This window comes from Bubalus kerabau, chromosome 15 (assembly GCF_029407905.1).
Source record: "Bubalus kerabau isolate K-KA32 ecotype Philippines breed swamp buffalo chromosome 15, PCC_UOA_SB_1v2, whole genome shotgun sequence".
Taxonomy (NCBI): domain Eukaryota; kingdom Metazoa; phylum Chordata; class Mammalia; order Artiodactyla; family Bovidae; genus Bubalus; species Bubalus kerabau.
The window spans coordinates 30,887,148-30,909,580 of NC_073638.1; the positions used below are offsets into that span (position 1 = coordinate 30,887,148).

Consider the following 22,433-nt stretch of genomic DNA (forward strand, 5'->3'; position numbering starts at 1 on the left):
TCATGAGCTTGCTAGCTTGTTTCTTTTTAATACTGAATAATATACTAATGTCTGGATGTACCACAGTTTATTTATTCGTTTACCTACCGAAGGACATCTTGGTTGCTTCCAAATTTTGGCAATTATGAATAAAGCTGCTATAAATATCTGTGAACAGGTTTCTGTGTAGTCATACATTTTCAGTTCATTTAGGCAAATACCAAGGAGTGTGATTGCCAGATTGTGAGAACATTTAGTTTTGTAAGAAACCACCAAACCGTCTTCCCAAGTGGCTGTACCACTTTGCATTCTCACCAGCAATGTAATTAGAGTTCCTGTTGCTCTGCGTCCTTGCTAGCCTTTGTTGTCAGTGTTTGGGATTTTGGTCATTTTAATAGGAATACAGTGGTATCTCATTGTTTTAATTTGCATATCCCTGATGATATGATGTGGAACAACTTTTCACACACTTATTTATCATCTGTGTATCTTCTCTGGTGAGATGTCTATTAAGATCTTTGGCCCATTTTTAAATCAAGTTGTCTGTTTTTTTACTGTTGAGTTTTAACAGTTCTTTGTATATTTTGGATAACAGTCCTTTATCAGACGTGTCTTTTGCAAACAATTTCTCCCAGTCTGTGATTTCTCTTCTCATTCTCTTGATACTGTCTTTTGCAGAACAGAAATCTTTCATTTTAGTGAAGTCCAGCTTGTTAAGTATTTCTTTCATGGTCTGTCTCTGGTGTTGGATCTAAAAAGGCAACACCATACCCAGCATCATTTAGGGTTCCTCCTATGTTATCTTCTAAAAGCGGTTCCCAACCTTTTCGGCACCAGGAACCAGCTTCATGGAAGACAATTTTTCCACGGACCAGCGGGGAGCACATGGTATGATTACCATCATGGTGTATCAGGATGATTCAAGCACGTTCTATTTATTGCACGGTTTACTTCTATCATTATTATTACATCAGCTCCACCTCAGATCATCAGGCATTAGATCCTGGACGTCAAGGACCTCTGTTCCAGGAGTTTTATAGCTTTGTGTTTTACATTTAGGCCTGTGATCATTTTGAGTTAACTTTTGTGATGGTGTAAGGTCTGAGTCTATGTTCATTTTTTCACATGTGGATGTACAGTTGTCCCAGCTCCATCTGTTGAAAGCACTATCATTATCCTATTGTATTGCCTTTGCTCCTCTGTCAAAAATCAGTTGACTATATTTATGGGGGTCTATTTCTGGGCTATTTGACCATGGTTTTTATAAAAGAAATAAACAGAATTGTAGCCTACCTGCTCAGCCTCCAGTAGCTTCCATTAACTGTTGCTTTGGAATGTTGCTGAACAGACTCAAACCTAAAAGGGGGTACCAATTCACTTTTCATGTCTGCAAGATCCTGTAAAACTCATCATTCCAGTCAAGTTAAACTGAAGCCTGGTTAGCTTCTTCAGCATCTAATTAGGCACAAGAGAATCAAAGGGCAACAACCAGTCATTGTCTAGGAGGAAAGAAAGGGAAAAAGAATTGTTGATGCTGCTTTTTGAATTTTCAAACTTTGATCTTTAGTAGACTCAAGACTGATGGGCTCAGCTGTGGGCTCCTAATACTAAGAGCTTTTGGTCCAACTGAGGGGTGAGAGGATGAGTTTAGTTGCAGACTCAAATTAAGAATCCTGTCCTGAAGCTCAACCCAATGTTCTGTGACAACCTAGAGTGGTGGGAAGGGGAGGGAGATGGAAGGGAGTTCAGGAGGGAGAGGATGTATGTCGCTGAGTCGTGTTGATGTGTGGCAGAGGCTAACACAATATTGAAGAGCAACTGTCCTCCAATAATTGTATTTTGTTCTATACCTCTCAATATTGTACAATTATAATCTTTGATAATTAAATAATAATAATAGTTAAGCTAAAAAAAAAGAGAAGAATCCTGTCCTGGCCCCCAGACTGCTGGCCGAGTGCCCCTTCCCACTGTGTACTCCGCTTCCCCTGGCCACATCCATGGACTGTGTTGGCTGACTCTTCTGTTTTCCTGATAGACTGTGGGGAGCTCCTTGTAGCTGTCTGTCTTTTTCTCTGTATCCCCATGACTAGTACCATGACTAGTACTGTGACAAGGACACAATAGGCAATTCAGGTTTTCAAAACCCGAATTCTTTCTTTTAACCGCTAAACAACTTCTAATAGGAGCTGTGAATGAAGAACGCATAGTACCATCTTGGAGGAGACTCTAGGGGAGTGGAGGCAGCCTACCTTTGTGGTTAAGAGTATGACCTCCAACGCCATATTGCCTGGGTTCATTACCCAAATCTGCCTCCTACTAATCACGTCACTTTGGGCAATTTCCTTCAGTGCTCTGTGACTCAGTTTCTCACCTGCAAAAATGGGGATAACAACAATATCCATCTCCAAGAGTTGTGAGAATTAATGACTTAATATGTATATATATGTAAAGTACCTGGAACAATGCTTGATTAATAAGTGTTATCTGTTATTGTGATTATTATGATTATGATTGTTATTGTTAGTAAAATAAATTGGTGGAGAGCTTCCTGTTCCCTGAACAGGCCAGAACTTTCCTGGGGAACACCACGGTTGACAAGCCTGTGATTTGGTGGAACACAAATCACCAAATTTGTGGCCAAAGATACATGAATTAATAAAATTTAATCCCAGGTAATGGAGTTTGATCCTGGAATCTCAGCCACCCCAGGATAAAGGTCCGATATAGGCTCAACTGGAAGAACTAGCACTTTCCCTTATGCCCTCAGCCATTAGACTCCTGAAGCCTTTAATTCATATTCTGCTCTTTCCTGGGAAATGGTGGCAGCAAGAAGATAATTCCAGATTCAGATACTAGAAGAACTGTAACAAAAACAAATGGGGAAAAGTTGAGATATGCATACCATCTATTCATTTAGTGAAATGGATCTCTCCTTGTTTTCTTTCTTCAAGCTATTATTGTTACTTATCTGGTCCATTCCGATCCACTTGTGACAGGTTGTCTTCTCCAATTCATTTTATATTGATTTTCATTGAATAGCAGTGATTCTGAACTTTGCTTACACAGATAATGGAATTATCTGGGAAACTTAAAAAAAATGGACACACACAGATGCTGATTTACTTTCCCTGGGATGTGGCCCAGGGAAATGGGACTTTCAAAAACTCCTCAAGTGAGTCTGTTGTATTGTCATGGTTGAGATCCGCTGCCTGAATGTGCATACAGATCGCTGGGGACTTTGTTAAAAATGCAGATTTGATTCAGTAGATCCAGGGTTAGGGTCTGAGAATTTGTGTTTTTAACAAACTCTCAGGTAAGGCAGATTGGAGTAGCAAGGACTTGAGAACATGATAAAGTTATTCCCTTGCCAAAAATCATCATAGGTTTCCTGTTATCTGCATAATATAATGCCTCAGCCTGGCATCCTAGGCTAGCATCAATAATGAAAGGTTCTCTAACATCAGTTCCTCCCAAATATGACTAATCATCTGAATGATGTATGAGCAGGTTTTAATAGACATAGATTCCTGAACCTCCCACCAAGCCTATTAAAGCACAACCTTCAAGGTGCAGCCTGAACAAAGGGTGTTTTGAAAACACTTCCCAAGTGATCTAGAGGGGCATTCAGATTTAGGAGTGCCAGTATGCTTCCAATATACATTTGCAGGCTCACTTCCCATTCATTCAAGCAGCAATCATTTATTGCACCTGCCTTTGTACCAGGTAGAGGTACCAACAAAGATGAAAAGAGTGTGATCCTGATTCTTAAGGGGCCAGCAAAACAAATAACCCAAACTACTTACTATTCCCCAAACATGGCCTAAAGCCTCACCCTTCTGCTCAAGTTCTTCTCTTCTTAAGAATATCTGGGCCCCTCAGCATCCTATCATTGCCTGTCTTGATCAACCAACCTAGATGCCCTCTTTTTAAAAATTTATTAATGAATTTGGCTGCACTGGGTCTTAGTTGTAACATTCAGGGTCTTTAGTTGTGGCATGTGGGATCTAGTTCCCTGACCAAGGAATGAACCAAGGCCCCTTGCATTGAGAGCATGGAGTCTTAACCACTGGACCAATAGGGAAGCCCCTTAGATGCCCTCTTTACCCCATTTGCATCTCCAAACTTTCATTTAGCTATCTCTTCAAACTCACTTTAAATGGTATCAAAACAGATTCAGAGAGGAGAGAGGATTAACCCAAAGTGAGGTAACAACAACAATAATTAACATTTATATAACAACTTCCATGTGCCAGCCATTCTGTAAGCACTTTACACATGTCAAGTGTGTAAAATTCTTCCAATAACCCAATAAGACAGCTATTATTATTACTATCCCCATTCTGTGGATGAGAAAACAGAGGCACAGAAAAGTTAAGCAACTTGTTCAAAGATACACAGTCAGTAACCAAGCCGGATTTACTCTTAAAGCCTTATTCTCTACTGCCAAGGTAGTGAGAGGGCTGACCTGAAAAGGAATAGATAACTTTGATTTTCAGGCCTGAGCACTTTCCTGGAAATTAGTTATTTGTGTGCCGGTTTAACTTAAACGCAAAAGTGAAATCCCCCACAGAGCCTAGTAGGGGTGTAAGCACTTAGTAGGTGCTCGCCAACTGGTTATGGGATGGGCCGTCACATCGTGGGGGCAGGGGATGGATAAGTGTTCAAACATAGACAACAAACAAGTAAGCAAGAACAACAGTCTGCAGGTCTCACGTCACTATTAGGTCATCATCACCCTCACACCCCCGCCCCTCCCCTCCCCAGGCCTGCGTGACGAAGAGGGGATCCTCCCGCCCGCTTTCTGAACAGCCCCGGGTCCAGCTCTGGCTGTGCGCTCCGTCCTCCCAGCCAGCAGGTGCCCCCAGACCCCCGGCTCCTCCTCTGCCGCCGACAGAGCCTGGTCCTCCCTCCCTCTTTCCGCTGCTTCCTGCTCCCGGGGATCCCGGTCCTGAGCTCTGGGGCCGAGGCGCCCGAGGCTTTCCGGGGCGCTGGACCAGGTAACTGCGCGGCGCGAACCGCCCGGCTCCGGCGGCCGGCTTGGGCTCAGGACGTGGATGTCCTGGCCTGCCTGGCCCGCTGAGCGGGGCGAGGGTGGGAGAAGGAAGCCGGCAGATGGCCTGGCCTGGACTCTGAGGGGAGAGGGCCTCCTTCTGCCTCTGGGCGCCGACGGGATACCGGCATAACGGTCCGGCTCAGGTGCGCCGCAGCCGGGCGTGGCCGCAGCGTAGGGTAGGCAGGTCCAGGAGAGATGCACTCGCGCTGCCTGCCAGGCGCCGAGGTTGCCGCTGGCTCCAGCCACGCCTGCTCCGAGGCCCAGAGCCAGGTGGGCCCGCCCAGCGCTCCTCCTCCCGAATCTGGTCCTGGACAGGGAGGAGCGAGGACTGGAGCCTTGGAATTCTGAGCGGAAACGGCCATCGGCCATCTAAATACCCTGCCATCCTTTCCCCCAAGAGTGAAAAGCCCAAACGCGGAGACGGAGTGACATTCTCAAGGTCACAGCGTTGTGTCTGCCATTTACGAATGTCTATTCTTTTATTTGTTTGTAAATGGGCTACTGTTCCCTCTGTTCTGCCAGGGAATTAGGATTCAGGGAAGAAGACTCTAAAAATACTAATCGGCATAACCAAAAGAGCTGATCCGTATTACTCTGGCTGGTGACCCTGGCCTTTAAAAGGAAGTGAGAGAGGACGGTTCTTTTCACCCTGGGTCCTTTGTACTTCTGGCTCTTGCTCGGAAAATTGGCCTGGAAGTTTTACAAAATTCTCTCAGAACTCCTTGTCAGAACTGGGCTGGATTATATTTTATCTGTCATTTTCCCCTCTACTTTCTCTCTCTTTTTAAACTGAAGCTCCAGAGGTGAAATTGGTCCACACACTCATAGCTATTTAGGGGCAGAAATAGAATTGGAACTCAGGTCAGTGATTGACACCTGCTGTTTTCTTGAGTAGAAATCTGGTTTCAGATGAAAGCTGTACTGCACTTGACCTTCATAAAGCCCTCTTGGGATAGCATTCTTGGGAGTGGCTTGTGTACTGATGTGTGTTGGTCCACAGATACTATTTCACTTGTCAGAATAGAGTTAAGCAGTGAGTGTAGCCATGCAGAAAATTCCTGCTGAGATGAGACAGATATCTGAAATGTATTTTTTAACTTTTTTATTTGTACTTTCAGTAGAGGGGCTAATGAATATTAATAAGGACATCTTGGTTATTTTCAGATTTTTGTCCTGTTTGACTCTAATTGACTCCATTATTTTCATTCTTGTCCTGGTATATTTATCACTAGTAAGAATGTCAAAGTGTAGCTTTCTGACTTTGTTTCATTTTTAACTAATTTCCTTAAAGATATTTTTATATATTAACAAAAACTCCTCACTTGTACCTCAAAATCCTGCTTCCCTCTTGGCCAGTTTTTGAGTTGAATTACAAAACTGAATAGAACTAGCTTCTTTTTTTTCCTTCCAAAATATCTAGGTCTTTGTTTAGTTCTGTCTTCAGGTTTACCTCATTTTGATTTTGACTGGTAAACCCATAATTCAAACCCAAACTTCAGTTGAGTTTAGTATCAGTTTAAAACCACATTAAACTCTCATGTGTCATATGACTTCTAGCAGAGACCACAAGTGATGGAGGTATTTTTCCATGAGAGCTTCTTATTGGGATTTTTGAAATATGAACACATCTCATACATGTATTATATTACTTGTGTCTCGTAGTCCAAGGTCAGTCATCACTGGGAGATTATTGACATTTACTCATCATTACAACATGTTATGTTAGACTGTCTGCTAACTCAGAATGCAGTTCCTGCTTTTCGGTTTACAGTTTTGACCAGTTATCTCTAAGGAACACGCAATCAGAATTACAGCCACACTTCAGTGGAAGATTCTTGGCAATGTAGATAAGGAAAAAGTATTTCTGTGAAGGTAATATTTTTGTACTGTCTTACAGTAGAAATGAAGACATATAATCAATATGACCCAATGCTGTTTTCTTAGGGTGCGTTCTTTGTTTTTCTGGTTTTGGTCTTTTCATCATAGGATGGCCTTAGCTCTGTGTCTGCAGGCACTGTGCAGCCTGGGGGGCTGGCTTTCGCTCTACGTTTCTTTCTGTCGCCTGAATAAGCACCGAAGCTATGAGTGGAACTGCCGGCTGGTTACGTTCACCCATGGAATCCTCTCCATAGGTCTCTCAGCTTATATTGGCTTCATTGACGGCCCTTGGCCTTTTACCCACCCAGGTATGTGGGAGACGTTAGAGAATTTTCCCTTAGGAATTTATGATTTGGAGGTAGTCTTGGAAGGATGGGAGTTTCCCACAGAATTTGTATAATACTGAAGAATATTGAAGAATAATTACTATTATAATGTGCTTTGGGAGTCTTCGTTCATCTTCTTGTTAATTCTGATATTGTATGCATCACCTTTTGTTCGGTTTTTCATAACTCTATTTTTAAAACAATTTTAATTGCTTTTTACAATTTAATTGATCAAAATGTATAAATTATAAAAGCAATGTCAACATTTTCTACCACCACCTCCAGACAGACAGACAACAATGGACTGTATAATACATACTTTTTGGTAACCTGCAACTTTTACTTGATTGTATATTCAAAGGACATCATCTTTCCATGTCTATGTATATAGATCTTCCTTATCCTTTTCAGTTATTATATAATATTGTGTTGTATGCATTTGCTATCCTTTATTTAACCAATGCCTCATTATTTGGGGTAGCTGTATTAATTTTTAAGCTGCCAGATGTGTTCCTAAATGTTCCTTAGAATACAAAACCTGTCTCCCCTTGAATTAGTTTGCTGGGGTTTATTACAGACTGGGTAACTTACATGACAAAGATTGATTTTCTCGCAATTCTGGAGGCTAGAAGTCCAAGATCAAGTTGGCGCGTTTGATTTCTTCTAAGGCTTTCCCTCCTTTGTGTGCAGATAGCTGCCTTCTTGCTGTCTTCACATGGTCTTTTGTGCCTAGTATCCTCGTTTTACAAGAACACCACCCTAATGACTCTATTTTAATTACCTCTTCAAAGGTCCTATCTCCAAATATAGTCATATTTTGAGGTACTGGGGTTCAGCCCTTCAACATATGAATTTTGTGAGGACATAGTTCAATCTGTAAGTTCCCTAGAATATGATTTTTTTTAATTCCTTAGATTCTTTTTCTAATTTCTTTATATTCCCATATTGAGTTTCTGAATTTCTTCCTCAAACTATCAAACTGATAGGAAGCAATGCTTAATCTTTATGTTTTACATGAAGGTTGTTAATGGATTCAAACAAAGGGTCCTTGCACCCTATGTTCCTGCATGGGAACATACAGAGTCCACTTTCAAAACAAGTTAGGGCCACCAGTGTCCAATAATCTAACCCATTAAGCTAAGAAATTAATCTGACATTTGGGACAGAGTAACATTTCCGTTATGGTTTATTATAGGATATTGAATATTGTCCCTTTGCTATATAGTAGGATCTTGTTTTTTGTCCATTCCATATATGATAGTTTGCATTTGCTAGTGGGATAGAATAACTGAATCTGGAAGCAGACTTTTAGCTGGTTAAAAAAAAAAGAAAGAAAGAGACTGTGTAGGATTTTAATTGAAAGAACAAAGTAACTCGATTTTATGCTGCTACACAGAGGACGCTGGATCATTGCTGGTGTTCGAATCACTCACTGAGATCTGATGCATCAGAACAGCATGTCCTGGGGGCTGTAACATTGCTTTGATAGAGACCAGAGTTTTAGGTTTTAGTCTTTTTTTTTTTTTTTTGGTTGTCTCTAAAAAGCATGTGCCTGCCATTACTTTTCTTTTCAGTGATTCCAAAAGAATCACTGAAAGAGCAATGTTGAGAAAGAGCAACACAGGATCCCTGTGTAAGCCAGCACAATTCCTAGCCACTCAATTTGCTTCTTCTTGGTTTATTTCAGGCTCACCCAATACACCTCTCCAAGTGCACGTTCTGTGTCTCACCTTGGGCTACTTCATCTTCGACTTGGGCTGGTGCATCTACTTCCGGTCTGAGGGGCCTCTGATGCTGGCTCACCACACACTGAGTATCTTGGGCATCATCGTGGCCCTGGTGCTTGGAGAGTCGGGCACAGAGGTCAATGCGGTCCTCTTCGGAAGCGAGATTACCAACCCCCTGCTACAGATGCGCTGGTTTCTTCGTGAAACAGGCCATTACCACAGTTTCACCGGAGACGTGGTGGATTTCCTCTTTGTGGCCCTGTTCACTGGAGTGAGGATTGGTGTAGGAGCTTGCCTCCTCTTCTGTGAAATGGTCTCACCCACGCCCAAGTGGTTTGTGAAGGTCGGGGGAGTGGCGATGTATGTGGTGTCTTGGTGTTTCATGTTTAGCATCTGGCGCTTTGCATGGAGGAAAAGCATCAAGAAGTACCACACCTGGAGAAGCAGGTGGAGTGAGGAGCGGCAGCTCAGACTTAACGGACATCTCAAGATATACTAGCCAAGGCTTGCTCTGGACAATGGATTAGGTTAAGTCAGCCACGGGAACCAGGTTGGACATATGGCTGTTACAGAATCATGCTTATTACAAACTTAGATCACAAAAAAAGGGCTAAATTTATTGATTGGTTTGAAAGCCAGTCTTGGAGCAGAACACATTCCAGTATTAAAACGCTAACTTCTGCAGCCGCACAGCTGTGGAAAGTGCGACTACCAGCAGCAGTTGCGAGTAAGTCAGAGCCGTGAGATGAGCGTGCTGCATTCCTTGTAGGTTGTGGTGACCTTGGCTCTTCTGTCCCTGGGAGGCTGGATGACCAGACAGCTTAGAAAGGAACTCAAAAAACATTAGTGTAATTTCCTCCTTATTCCTTTGAATAAACAAATGCTTATTCCTGGTTTCTGTGTAGCAGCTTAAAGAAATGCACCCCATTTACTATAAAGTGAGGGACTTTCAGGAAGTAACTTGGATCAGGAAATTGAGAGCAGGATGGGGGGTGAAACCATGACAGTGGTGGGGGGCTACTTCCTGAGCCTCCCTATACCATATACTTGGTATATACCATATAGGACTCCCTGTGCTTGGGGGTCCCCAAGTACATATCTTTAGGCATGATGCTTCACTAGGAAGACTCACAGCACACAGCACTTTGTTGTACTTAGAGCTTTGATTTATTACAGCAACAGGATACAATGAAAACTCAGCGAAAGGAAAAGGCACCCGGAGCAGAGTACAGGGGAAACCAGCCCAAGCTTCCAGAGCCCTCTCCCAGTGGGATCATGCAGGATGTGCTAATTCCTCTAGCAGTGATCTGTTCAGAGTATGTATGACATGTCTAGAAGAAAGCTTGTTAGAGACTCAGTATCCAAGGTTTCAGTTGGGGGCTGGTGCCATAGGCAGTCTCTCCATGGTGTGCAAAAGTCAGCCTTTTCCTGACTCCCAGAAGGAAAGGAGGTTTTCGTCATGAACCACATTGTTTGTGCAGTTTAGAGTCAGTGAGCCAGTCTCATCAGTTCAGGTGGGAACCTTCCTGACGAAATCTAAGTCCCCGGATGCTGGCCAAGGGCCAACCTTGCAGACAGCCCTTTCCAGGCCTGCTCTATTAACTCTTTTCTGCACAAAAACCATAGAGCTAGAGCTTCGGATGAGAGATGAATGAGGTGTGGGCAGATTTACCGAGTCCTGTTGTACGGGTTCTGCCCTACCAGGAAAACTATGCCAGTTCTCAGGGCTTTCGTGCATTAATCTCCTAGGCATGAGAGGCTGTGACTGAATTCCGTAGGGATTTACCATGTAGATTCCACTGGGCTTGAGATGCCAGTTCAGGTTTCAGCTCTGCTATACATACTACAAACCAGAACCAAAGACCAAATGTCCTGGCCTCAGGGTGATGAGGCTGTTTTGTTTTTTTTTTTTTTTTTCCATTTCAGATACATTCCTTGTTCATCTTGTTACTACTTTTTCTCTGGAAAAGGTACCACTCTGTCTAGACAGTATATTATGAAAAAGCCAATGTCAGGAGGAAAAAAATATTTCTTAATCAATAGTCTCTCATCTTACCTAGGCAAAGCAAGAACACAAGTGTAGTAAAAGGGCTTAGGAAGTGAGAATTCTTAGGTTCTTTGAACTAATTTGGCTACTCACCTGCCAGATCCTTTGGGCAGGTCACTTGTTTACTCTTTACCTCTGTTTGAACCCTACTGTCAATAAACAAAATACTCCATTGCATATTTCATAGAGACATTAGGTGGCTTTTCATTAATGAAGGTCTTTAATGTAGGGCTTTTATGGGAAAAAAGGGAAGTTTTATTTATTTGTTCATTCGTTTTTTATTTATTCAGTCAATTGTGTTGTTGAGACCATGTAGTGGCGACCACGTAGCTCAGCTGATGAGCAAGAGTCTGGGGCTGTTGAAGTCAGGGCTGGAGGTCGGTAGGAAGTGTCAGCCCATTCGATGGTCACTCGTAATCCTAGCCTAATGAGTGGTTCTTGAAAATGGACATCATTGTCCAGGCATGAGTGGTTGGAACCGCATGAAGTCATCATTGCTCTGGGAAAAGACAGCTTTAAAGGCATGTTAACTATGGGTCTTTTAAAATGACTGTCATTTGGTTAAGGAGATTTGCTGGACATGAGAATAATCTGACAGTAGCATCCCCAGCTCCTTTTTTTCTATGACCCATATCCCTGAAATGCTGGTTAGCTTCTTTCCAATAAGACTGTGGTCAAAGTAGGATGCTAGGGAATGCTGATTTTAGCAAAAGCCTAGTTAGAAAAGCGTGGCTTGGCACCAGAAAAAAAAAAAAAAAGGGAAGAAAAAAGCTGTCTCTTGAATTTTGGCACAGTGCAACCTGTCCCATACCAGACAAATGAACAGACTTAATCTGGTACCAATTCTTTTCTCCTTACGCCTCAGAAGTGAAGGGATTGTAGACCTTGCTCTTTTAGGGGAATGTACTTAGATTTCTTGAATTTCAAGAAACCTAACTAATGATAAGGGAAGGAGAATCCCTCATTTCAGCTTTTTCTTGATATTGTAGCTAATAACTCTGAAGGCAACTTGCTGAGACAAAACTGTGAAATGAAGGTGACTCAGCAGTTAAGATGCTGAGTTTGTCCATGACAGGTACTGTAGGGCTAATTAACATGTGGTATGGTCACACACATGAAGTACTCATTTGCATTCAGATTACTATGTAATAATTATTAACACTGCTCAAGAAGAATTTATATTTCAATAAGATTTATACTAAATTTTATAAAAATAAACAACTTTTTATCAACCCAGGGTCTGCTTTATGTCTTTCTTGTGGTTCTGCCAAGAAGCTTAAAAAAAAAAAGGCTTTGGCTTGCAGAAAGGTTGAACCATATTTATACTTACTGGTAAAATACTTCTTAGCTGCTCTTATCCACCATTCTTAATAGTGTTTATTTTTTGAGGCAACAATCTACATACAGAAAGCAGTTTGCCAAAAGGAGGAGGAAGAACTTAATTTCTTATTTTGCCACCTGTTTTAGTTGTTGTTCGGTCACTCAGTCGTGTCTGACTCTTTGCAACCCCATGAACTGCAGCATGCCAGGCTTCCTTGTCCTTTACCATCTCCTGGAGCTTGTTCAAACTCATGTCCATTGAGTTTGTGATGCCATCCAATCATCTCGTCCTCTGTTGTCCCCTTCTCCTCCTACCTTCAATCTTCAAAAGCATCAGCATCTTTTCCAATGAGTCAGTTCTTCGAAGCAGGGGCCCAAAGTATCGGAGCTTCAGTTTCAGCATCAGTCCTTCCAATGAATATTCAGAATTGATTTCCTTTATGATTGACTGGTTTGATCTCCTTGCAGTCCAAGGGACTCTCAAGAATCTTCTCCAACACCACACTTCAAAAGCATCAAATCTTTGGTGCTCAGCCTTCTTTATGTTCTGTCTATTTGAGTAGTTGCCTTGAAAATGATGATGTCCAGTTGGGTCCATGAAGACAGGGCCTTCTGCTTTCTTCAGACTCTGCTTCCAAAGACTGGAACAGTGTTAGACACACAGTAGGTGCTCATTGTGTGCTCAGTCATGTCCAACTCTTTGCAGCCCCAGGGATTGTAGGCCACCAGGCTCCTCTGTCCACTGGATTACCTAGGTAAGAATACTGGAGTGGAGTGCCATTTCCTCCTCTAGGGGGATCTTCCCAACCCAGGGATCAAACCCAAGTTTCTTACATCTGCACTGGCAGGCGGTTCTTTACCACTAGAGCCACTTGGGAAGCCAGGTGCTCAGTAAGCAGCTTGAAAGAATGGATGAGGGCCTGGATAAGCCCCCATTGGAAAACCTCAAAGAGCATGCACAGTGGATAGGGGTCATCGATGTCATTTTTCTAGGTAAAGGACTAATGTCCCTGTGGAGTGTGTTCTGCCTAAATTGGTGTGACTATTGTGAAGGTAGTCTATACACAGACTCTAGAACAGTCTAGAGCTACCAACAGTTGTAAAGAGGCTTTCGGGGACTTTTTTTTTTCTTTTTTTTTTACCATGAGAGTTTTGTGTGTGAATATAGAGATTTTCATTATTAAAAAAAAAAAAAATAGCCCTGGAGTGAATAATCACTGGCTTAATTAAATCCTTTGCTTACCATCTTCCGAAGCTTTCCCACAGCAAATGGCCTCTTTGCTCACAGCTAGAACTTTGGGTCTGTTTAAGTTTGGAAAGATCGTGAAAGCAGCCTGCCAAGAGGTTTTGTATGCAAGGAAGAGAAGGTGAATTAGGAAACTTTCCCAGTTTGTTTTATTCCTGAAGCTCGTGGAGTGAGGCATTCTTGAAGGGAAGAAGGAAACTCATTTTTAAAATGCATGATTTGATGAGTCATTGGGTCCAATTATTTTGATACCCAAGCTGTGAAATTGTTGGAATCGGGCAAAAAAAGATATTTAGCACGTCTAAAAGTTTGCGGATAAGGTTTGAATTTTGGTCGTTGTATACAGACTGATGAAGCTCTTTCCAGTTATCTATGGAAAATGCGCAGTTTAATGAGTTTTCAGGACAGAATTATCATGCTAGGGTACACCAGCAGGTGGCAATGTGTCCTGGTCTGATCATTAGGAAAGTGGCTTGGAACCCTATTCTGCTTCTATTCTTTCCCAAAATAAACATTACAAAATTAGTTGGCTGTGCCCTGGACTTAAAAAAAAAAAAAAAAAAAAAATCGAGCAATAAAGAGTCATCTTTGGCCTCTGTTTATCTTTATCTATTTTTTTTTTAAACCGAGTTCTAACGTCAGCCTTAGCTCATGCATCTATTCAGGGATAATGATCCTTTCACGCACTGTTGCGGACTGACTTTTAGAAACAGCATTGTTAAGAGGTAATTGTTTCCTTTCTCCACATCCACTGTTTACTAGATTTGCTTTGCCACTTGATTTCCACAAAAATGTTAAAGACCCTTACCCACCAATACAGGTTTGAACCCCAAAGTCTGATAATGGTTGTATGAAGAGACAGCCACTTCAGATGTTTGCAGGCGGGATGGAAGAAACATATTGTACATGGAACTTGAATAGCTACAATCCTGAGTTACGCAACCATAAAACTGGATGGGTGTCTAAACCTACTACCTAGTAGGAAAAAACATATATATATATTTGGGAACTCTTCAAAGAGAACTGTAATGTAACAGGATAAATAAGCTGCCCTCCCCCCCGCTCCCATTTCTTTCCACAGCAAGCTTGTTAAGCCGCTGTGGAAAGCACCATGCTTGCTCAATTTGGCAAATAACACATTTTATTTTGCCAAGGCAGAAGCAGCCTAAAAGCAACCTTATACGAAGAAATCCTGGCTCCAATTCCCAAACTGTCTCCCCATTCCTATACACTTCCATCCTCCAACTCTCCGCCCGCAGCCAAGACTTTTTTGCGCGGCAGCCCCTGCCCTGGGCCGAGGCCAGCAGGTGCCCCAGGTGAGCGGCCAAGGCCAAAACCTCTCTCTGCTGGGGTCTGATTCACCAGAGAGCAGCGGGGTCCGGGCAGCCGGACCTGAGTTTGCTTCCATTCGCCAAAAACAGTCTGTGCGTGTTATCAGAAAAGAACAAGTATGCTCCCTTAAGGAATACAAGTTTCTAGGACAAGGGGGTGAGTAATTTCCAAAGAGCCTCTTCTCTCATCCTCAACTCCTCGGGACTGGGGGCGTGCTCTCTGGGGGAAAGCCGAGTTAGGGCAAGCTAGACCCCAAAATAGCAACCTCCGGCATTCGTGGGCTCCCTGAGACAACCTTAGGTTGGCGCGTGGGACTCTCAGGGTCGCACGGTGCCCACCTCCTTGTGCCCCCGCAGAACTACTTTTTCGCTCTCCCCCAAACAAGAGTCCGGCGGAGGCGTCCGCGCGGGGGCGGCGCGCACCCGCGGTCGGTGAGCGGAGGCGGCGCGCGGGGTGGCGAGCGCGGGGGGCTGGGGCCGCCCCGCGCGCCGCGGAGGGATCCCGGGTGAGGCGGCTTCCCGAAGTCAGAGGGGAGGAGGCCAAAAAAAGTCGGCGGGGGAGGGGAAGGGCGAGCGCTCGCGCTGGATGCGGCAGGGGCCGGGAAGGCAGAACCGGAACCGGAACCCGCGCGCGCGCCTGCGGTTGTCGCGCGGCCCCCTCCACCGCCCGCCGCGCGCGCTCCCGCGAGAGCCCCAGGACCCGGCTAGCCGGCCGTGCGTTCCGAGTCGCCGCGGTCGCCGCCGGCCTCCCGGGCCGGTGCTTCCAGGCCGGGTCGGACGGGAGCCTCCCACCCCTCGCGGGAACCGCCGCCTACCGGCGCGTCGGGGAGGAGCCACCACCGCCGCCGCCGCCTTCGCCGACCGCGGAAGAGCCCGGGCCTCCGAGGGATGGGGAGCAGCCCGTGGGGCTGAGAGACCAGGTTCCTGTCACCTCCGGCTGCGGGACCTCCTCCCCCGGCGCTCGTGCTCGTCCTGGCGTCCGGAGCCTGGTGGGGGGGCGGCGAGGACGACGAGAGGTGTCCCCCGGCCCGGGGCCATGGAGCCGCGAGCGGCTGACGCGGGGCGGCCCGAAACGCGGCCGAGACCGCGGCCACGAGCGGCCGGCAGCCCCAGATAGAAAGCAGAAGCCAGCGGGCCCCGGCTCGGTGGCGGGGATTTGCAGGCCCCCGAGACCCCGACGAGGAGCCCATCCTGCCCCGGACGGACTCCTGAGGTCCGTTCCCCGCGCGGCTTGCCGACTTCCCTCCGTGACGAAGTTTTCTCCGGCGCTTTCCCAAGGATCTCTCCCTAGCTTTAGAACTCGCCTTCTGGCGGACTTGCTCGGTTTGTTTCGGGAGATAACTTGCTTCGCTCCCACCCACATCCCCTTTCCTTGACCCCTGCTAGTCGGACGTTCTAGATGACTGAATGGAGTTTTGAGTTGGACTCTGGTGTCCCCTACGGAGTCGGGCCTGATCCCGGAGCGCTGGGGGTGGGGTGGAGGTGTTACTGTAAAATGCAAGTTGGATAAAAGGAGGACCTCTCGCCAAGGGCCCCAATGAGTGGCACACAGTCTACTATCACCGACAGGTTGGTATGAAGCCCCCCCCCCCCCCTGCGCTTAGCCTCCCTGGATGGGGCCCGACCTAGCAGGAGAGTCAGGATTGCCTTTGCCCAGTGAAGTTGACAGGCATCCGACGGAGGGGTGTTTCCGAGCTCTGCAGTTAGTCTGGGGTTGCTGCCAAGTTACCCGGTTGATTGAATTTGGAAATGTATTTTTTTTTTTTTTTTCTGGAGAGAAACTTTTCCAGAGTGTCGGAGGAGGGGTAGGTAAAGCCACGGTTGTGTTTTTCTGTCCGTAGTGGGCATTAGGATTCGGTACTGATCTTGGAAGCAGAGGAAGGTCATTTTGGGTGAAGGTCAGCGCCGGAGGTCGGCTGGGGTATTGGTCCCTCATAAGTTTAACTCCTGGCCTGTAGTTCCCTAGACCCTGTTCTGTTTGTGAACTTCATTCTGAGACTACCGCAGGATGATTTATGAAATTAATATCCTTGAAACATTGACTTGCACGTTTATTGTCTAATAGTTTTCCAGAATGTTGGAATTACCAGTAAGTCCCAGTCTCCTGGTGGGGACAATATCAAGGAACTAAAAAAAAAAAGGGCGGGGAAACATCATGGGGCTTGATTTTAATTATTGCACTTTTAGGATTTCATTTTCCAGAAACGTTTGCATTTAAGGGTTGTAGGCCTAAGCGAATTATGTAGTAGAAGCTGGCAGGTGGATTTGTTGAGTTGGGTCAGTCTTTTACAGTACTTACCTATGTTGCTTGGTGAATGAGGTAGACCATTTGTGGTTTAAGTGAGTTTCCTTACTCTTTAGAGTTATTCTTTGCAATATTTAAGTGATAAAAGCATATTCTGTACTACATGATATTTTTCAGTGTAACTATGACGTATTCAAGTCCCAAGTTTCAGTTGTTTTTTTTTTTTTTTTTTTTTGGTCAGCCTTCAAACCATTACATCATTAAAAAGAAAAAAAAAGATCAAATAACTGAAGTTAGGGAGCAAAGAAAGCATTTTGAGAAGTGCTTCTGCAAAAAGTAGTTGAATTCCCTAATAAGCGAGTTTCACCCAATTGTAAGACTCATTTGTTGATTTTAAAAGGGCCAAATTCCATTATCTTACCCTAACAGCTACTCCAGAAACAGAATTTCCTGTTCCTGTTGATGCTTCCCAGTATCACGTGAATGTTCACCTAAAAGATTCTATTAAATATTTAAACTATTTATTCTTTGTGTATTTTTTTTAATGCATTTAATTTTCAAATTCTCCGAGAGTACACTTAACATTATTAACAATGCTTATTTTGATTTTTTCTGGTTATTCCCATTCCTTTTCCTTGCACGGTGTTTTGCCTCTGAGAAGCCACTTTCATGGGTAATTGTTTTCCTGGTTCTCTCAATTCTTGCTTTCTCTGTTGACCCTGGAGACAAGTCTTATTAGGAACTAATATGTTGGTAGTTTTCATTGCAATAGTAAGGGTGTTTAATTCCGTAGAAACAGAACCTTGGATTACCAGCTCATTCCACGTGAAAATCACCTAAAGGCCCCCAAGTAATGATCTTTCTTTCTTCTTTGTTTCTCAGAGATTTTCTTCCTATTTCCATTATGTTGGAAGGAAAACTTTGGGATTTGTGTTGCTTTTTTATAACTTAGATGAGATACAAATGTACAATAAGCATGCAGTTAATGCCTGTTTTTTGCCAGGCACTGTGCTGGGCACAAAGGATTAAAAGATGAATATTCTAAGATGAATCTGCAAATTGGTTTGGGTTTAATATCTACTTGAATTAGTTTGGGTACTGCCTAATTTCACATACTTTTTAAAAGACAAAAGACTTTAAAAGCCACTTAATTTAATGTGCCTTGGTGAGACAATTACGGATTCATATTTCTTAGGAATTTACTACTAGTTTCTTTTTTTCCACCACAAGATTTATTCTTATGTGACCATTACTTTTTCTTTTAACGTATCTTGCCCCATAAATCTCAAGCATCCTTTGACTCTTAGAGTTGTCCCTGATTTGAATATATGTTGGGGTGAAATCTGGAAGTACTGGTTTAGTCTTATTTCTGTGCCAGGCTGCCTTAATAAAGTTACGAGTATAAAATAGTTCCCATCTTCTCATGGTCTAACTCCAGTGCACTCTAGGTACATTTTGCTGATTCTAGAGCTATTGGCAAATTAACAGTGTCTTTTTAAAGATCCTTTCAAGTTTGAAGTACTGTATGTGGTATGGCTTTGTTTTGTAGAGTGTGCAGACCCACCAGGCCAGCTGTGTGAGTTAGAGTTCTTTCATTGTGATGCTTCTGACTACAGAGTCTGTCTGTCCTCAGTTGAAATCAGACTAGCTGGTTTTGGGCGTTGTTCTGTTTTGCAGTTTGTGGCAGGCGACACATGGCTGAACAAGATAAGAAGGGTTTTATTCTTGTGTTAGGGACGTGCTGGGGCTGGGATGGAATTCAGCTATGTTTGGGCTCTGAATGGTCACTTTGGAGACTCAGAATTCTGTTATATCCTGTTATTATTTTGCAGTTAAATTAACACATTCATTTACTCCCCTTTTACCCTTTTCATTCTCTATTCCTCAGGCACTCCAGCCCCCTTTTTAAAAGTGTAGTTATCAACTTAAAACTCAATCTATATGTTCATGGTAGCTGTTGTTTTTATGTAGTATATTTGAATTGTTAAAAAAAAAATCTAAACAGCTTATGAATGCCATCCAGTGTCTTGCTTTGTAATTTCTATGAGACCTGAAGATTATATTTTTCAGCTTTTAGAACCAGCACTTGAAAAGTGATAGAAATATCTGATTGCTGTTCTCCAGTTTGCATTGATTGCTGTCCTTAGTCCCAAAATAATCCTAATTGTTTCTAATCCTCCTGGATGCTTGTCCTCACCCTAAGAGTTTAGGGGTCCTGTGGCAGTTGGAATTTCTTTTGAGAGATAAGAGAATGCTTTTTCAGCGGACTGAGTAAATTGTTTCAGGCTGTATTCTAGAACAGTGAATTTTCAGGGACAGTATAGGTACGATTTTGCTATAAAGGTCTTTGTTGAAAAGAACCTATGTCCTGTCTAGGATTTGTAGATTTTGTTGGTTTTGATTTATAGATAAAAGGTTTTTAATATATTGGCTTTTTTTTTTTTTTTAAGCACTGTAAGTTTATCTTTAAGCTTGTTTAACTGAAGCAAGTCTTTTTTTTTTTTTTTTTTTAAGAAGCACCTTTTTAAAGTGAGTCTGGAAACCAGAGGCTTTATATGCATTTGCCCAGTAATTAACGTTTTCATTCATGATACTTTTTCTGCCAACAGTGCCATATAATAATGCTTTTGATTACAATACAAAACAAAAATTCTGTATGTGCACTGTTTTCAAGGCTGCCTGAGTCATCTGCAAGGTGAAATTATTTGTAGCATTCATTTGTAAAATCAGTCGTTAGATAAATACTGAATTGAAAGTGGGGCCAGGATCACAGAGCTAGCTTTGTATTCACTTTAATGTTCTTTTCTTCTAGTTTTTCAGTTTTAAATTCTGATTCAGACAGGTATGCAGTAGTACATTCACTTGTACAGTTTTACATGAGTCAACATGTACAGTCCGAAGTAAATTTGTTTAAAAGTACAGAGCTGTAGTCTTCTAGATTAACGGCACATTTATAAGATGTTCACGTGTATTTAGTGAGATGATGAGAGAAGCTTTATTTGAATCATAATAAAATATGTTAACCTGGTGATACCACTTAACACACTGGTGGTTTCATGAATTGAGTATGAATTGCCTACCTACTGATACGGGTTGTAAAAGCAGCAGGATATTTGAACCATTTTCCAGCGGTAATTGGAGAAGTGCTTTTACATCATGGTTGTCTAACAAAGTTACCAGAAATGCTACTTATCATTTAATTGCTTATCTCCTAGGGATTGACCATGCCACATTTTCAGAAACAGGGAGCATAATTAACTTCATTAAGTTTCATCCATTAAAACATGGTGTTGATGACGTTTTAAAACTTCATTGGAAGGCATGGTCCTTTTCCTTTCAGTAGTTAAGAATCTTCAAAATAATGGTATTTGAACTGAAAATTTAAAATCAGCAAAATTATAAATGTTGTTGTTTCCTTTTGAAGAAAATACCCTGATATATGTAATGATATCCTATGGCAGTGTGGCTCTAACATTTACAGTGTCTTCAATTCAGCGTGAGGCAGATCATCATTTACACTTACAGCAACTCTTAGCATTTAAGTTAAGATTATAAAACTGGAAAGGATAGATTCAAGATATGACCTAGATTTTCTGGCTTTCAAGTCCTCCAGATGTCACTCTAAATTATTGTCTTTCCTTGTATATTTTTTCTGTCCTGCTTCCCTTGTAACTTTCCAAGCTAAGTCAGGGTTGGATTTTTCTCTTACCGGATGCTTTCTAGTACCTTATCGATTCTAATTTTAAGTATCTCTAGAGGATAAAGCTATCGTCACTTCCTCAGGAGACTGAACAACAATCTGATAGATCTTGTAGTCAGGAAGTTTTTCCTGATCTTTAGCACAGACTTTTCTTTTAAGTTGTCCTGTTACTTGTATACACTTGCTGTACTAGGCTAAATAATGATCTCCTCCCATTTTATGTTTATGTGACTGTAAATGGTTTAGACAGTTGTCCACCACCCTTTCCTTCCCCCCACCCTTATTCTTTGCTGAGCCAAGTTGTATATTCTGTTGATTTGTGTCTAAAAGTCAGTCTCTTCCTCTTAATATTTTATTAGCTTTTCCTCAGTTGCTCATCTAGTGCAAAATGGTTTTTTTCTTTCAGTGCTGTTCTACTACAAAATGATATTCTATATTTTATCTTTATTCATATTCTAGAACAAGTTCCAGTTTGGTTTTACCATAATACAGGGGTCTTCTGTTTTCTCCAGGCATAGCCCAAAATTATAAGTAAAGAAAATTCTCAAGACCATTTTGACTCAGTTTTATTTTAGATAGTTTTTTTAGAATGGATATGGGAGATGTCACCATCAAACAAACAAACAGATATATACAAACAGCATAATTAGCAAATCAGCTAATTAAGCAGTTGCTCATGTTATAAAAGCCTTGTTTACAAAGTGATTCTTTCTGATATCGTGCCCTAATGTAAGTTAAAAGTATTATCAATTATGTGACAAAAATGTAGCAAACAAATGATAAGCCATCCCTGGTTGAAAATTAATCAGAAATGAGGATGAACCATCTCTGAATTTAAAAAAGAGATGTGGTTGTAGCTTTAAGATATCACTGTATGATGAGATGTATCTGTAAGTTGTTATTCTTTTTTCTTTTTTTTGTTTTTTACAGTGGTTTTTCAGTCTAACCTTAAAATTGTGTGTCATTTTTCCGTTTTGGTTTTTTGTGTGTGTGTGCTTGTGTTGTTTAACTTTGTTTTTTCCTGTTATTTCCACTTATTAGTGAAAAGAAATAGATTTGCAATGATAAGCAGGTTTTTCCAATAAGACATACTATTATTAATATTGAAATAATGTTTTACTTTCTTACCAGTGTATTTACAAGAATTGTTACTAATGATAAGTAACAGAAGGAAAACATGGATATTTAAATTATTATATATATATACACATACATATATATATATATAAGATAGAGCTCTTGAATGATGTATCAGTAGACCTTTATTGTTGATACTTAAAGTTATTTTAAATAGATATCTTCATTCTTCCATGTTTTGCTAGTGATTTTGTTACCTCAAACGTCAGAATTTTGGAAACAAATGAGATTTAGGGTATTTTACTTTCTCTACTTAGAATATCTAGAGTACCAAGATAGCCACAAAAGAAAGAAATTTGTAAGAGTTTCTAACACCAAGAGAAACCTATGAAGCTAGTACCTAGAATAATTCTCAGCTTTTTTATTTTGCAGAGATAATATGTGATGGTGTCACAGGTCAGAGACTGCCTACAGTTTATAAACATATGTTACTGACTTTCAGTA

General features: G+C 42.2%; 2 protein-coding genes across 7 annotated transcripts in view; both read left to right on the top strand.

Moving 5' to 3' along the window:
* The first annotated feature begins 4,806 nt into the window (after positions 1–4,806).
* TLCD5 (TLC domain containing 5) lies at positions 4,807–12,287 on the top strand. Of its 4 annotated transcripts, none has more exons than XM_055548388.1 (3): positions 4,807–6,904; positions 7,019–7,218; positions 8,924–12,287. In XM_055548388.1, exons 2-3 carry the CDS (start codon positions 7,020–7,022, stop codon positions 9,460–9,462), a joined length of 738 nt encoding a protein of 245 aa, XP_055404363.1. In that variant the 5' UTR covers positions 4,807–6,904; position 7,019; the 3' UTR covers positions 9,463–12,287. The 4 variants fall into 4 exon arrangements, with proteins under 4 accessions (XP_055404363.1, XP_055404362.1, XP_055404364.1 ...); XM_055548387.1 differs by having other exon boundaries at positions 4,807–4,976; XM_055548389.1 differs by lacking the exon at positions 7,019–7,218 and having other exon boundaries at positions 4,807–4,976.
* A 2,577-nt stretch (positions 12,288–14,864) lies between these two features.
* The window catches only part of ARHGEF12 (Rho guanine nucleotide exchange factor 12), a 168,455-nt gene continuing 160,886 nt past the window's right edge, over positions 14,865–22,433 (top strand). For 2 of the 3 annotated variants that reach the window (XM_055548393.1, XM_055548394.1), the window contains exon 1: positions 16,290–16,476. In XM_055548393.1, coding sequence (XP_055404368.1) covers positions 16,445–16,476 — 32 coding nt within the window. In that variant the 5' untranslated portion in view covers positions 16,290–16,444. Of the gene's footprint in view, positions 15,065–16,289; positions 16,477–22,433 lie in introns of those variants that run through there. The other variant, XM_055548395.1, reaches the window with a different exon arrangement.

Excerpts from the sequence above, each read along its gene's own strand:
- TLCD5 (XM_055548386.1), top strand. The coding sequence starts at position 6,954 with ATGACCCAATGCTGTTTTCTTAGGGTGCGTTCTTTGTTTTTCTGGTTT. Across the intron at positions 7,219-8,923 it reads TTGGCCTTTTACCCACCCAG|GCTCACCCAATACACCTCTC; the intron begins GTATGTGGGAGA and ends GGTTTATTTCAG.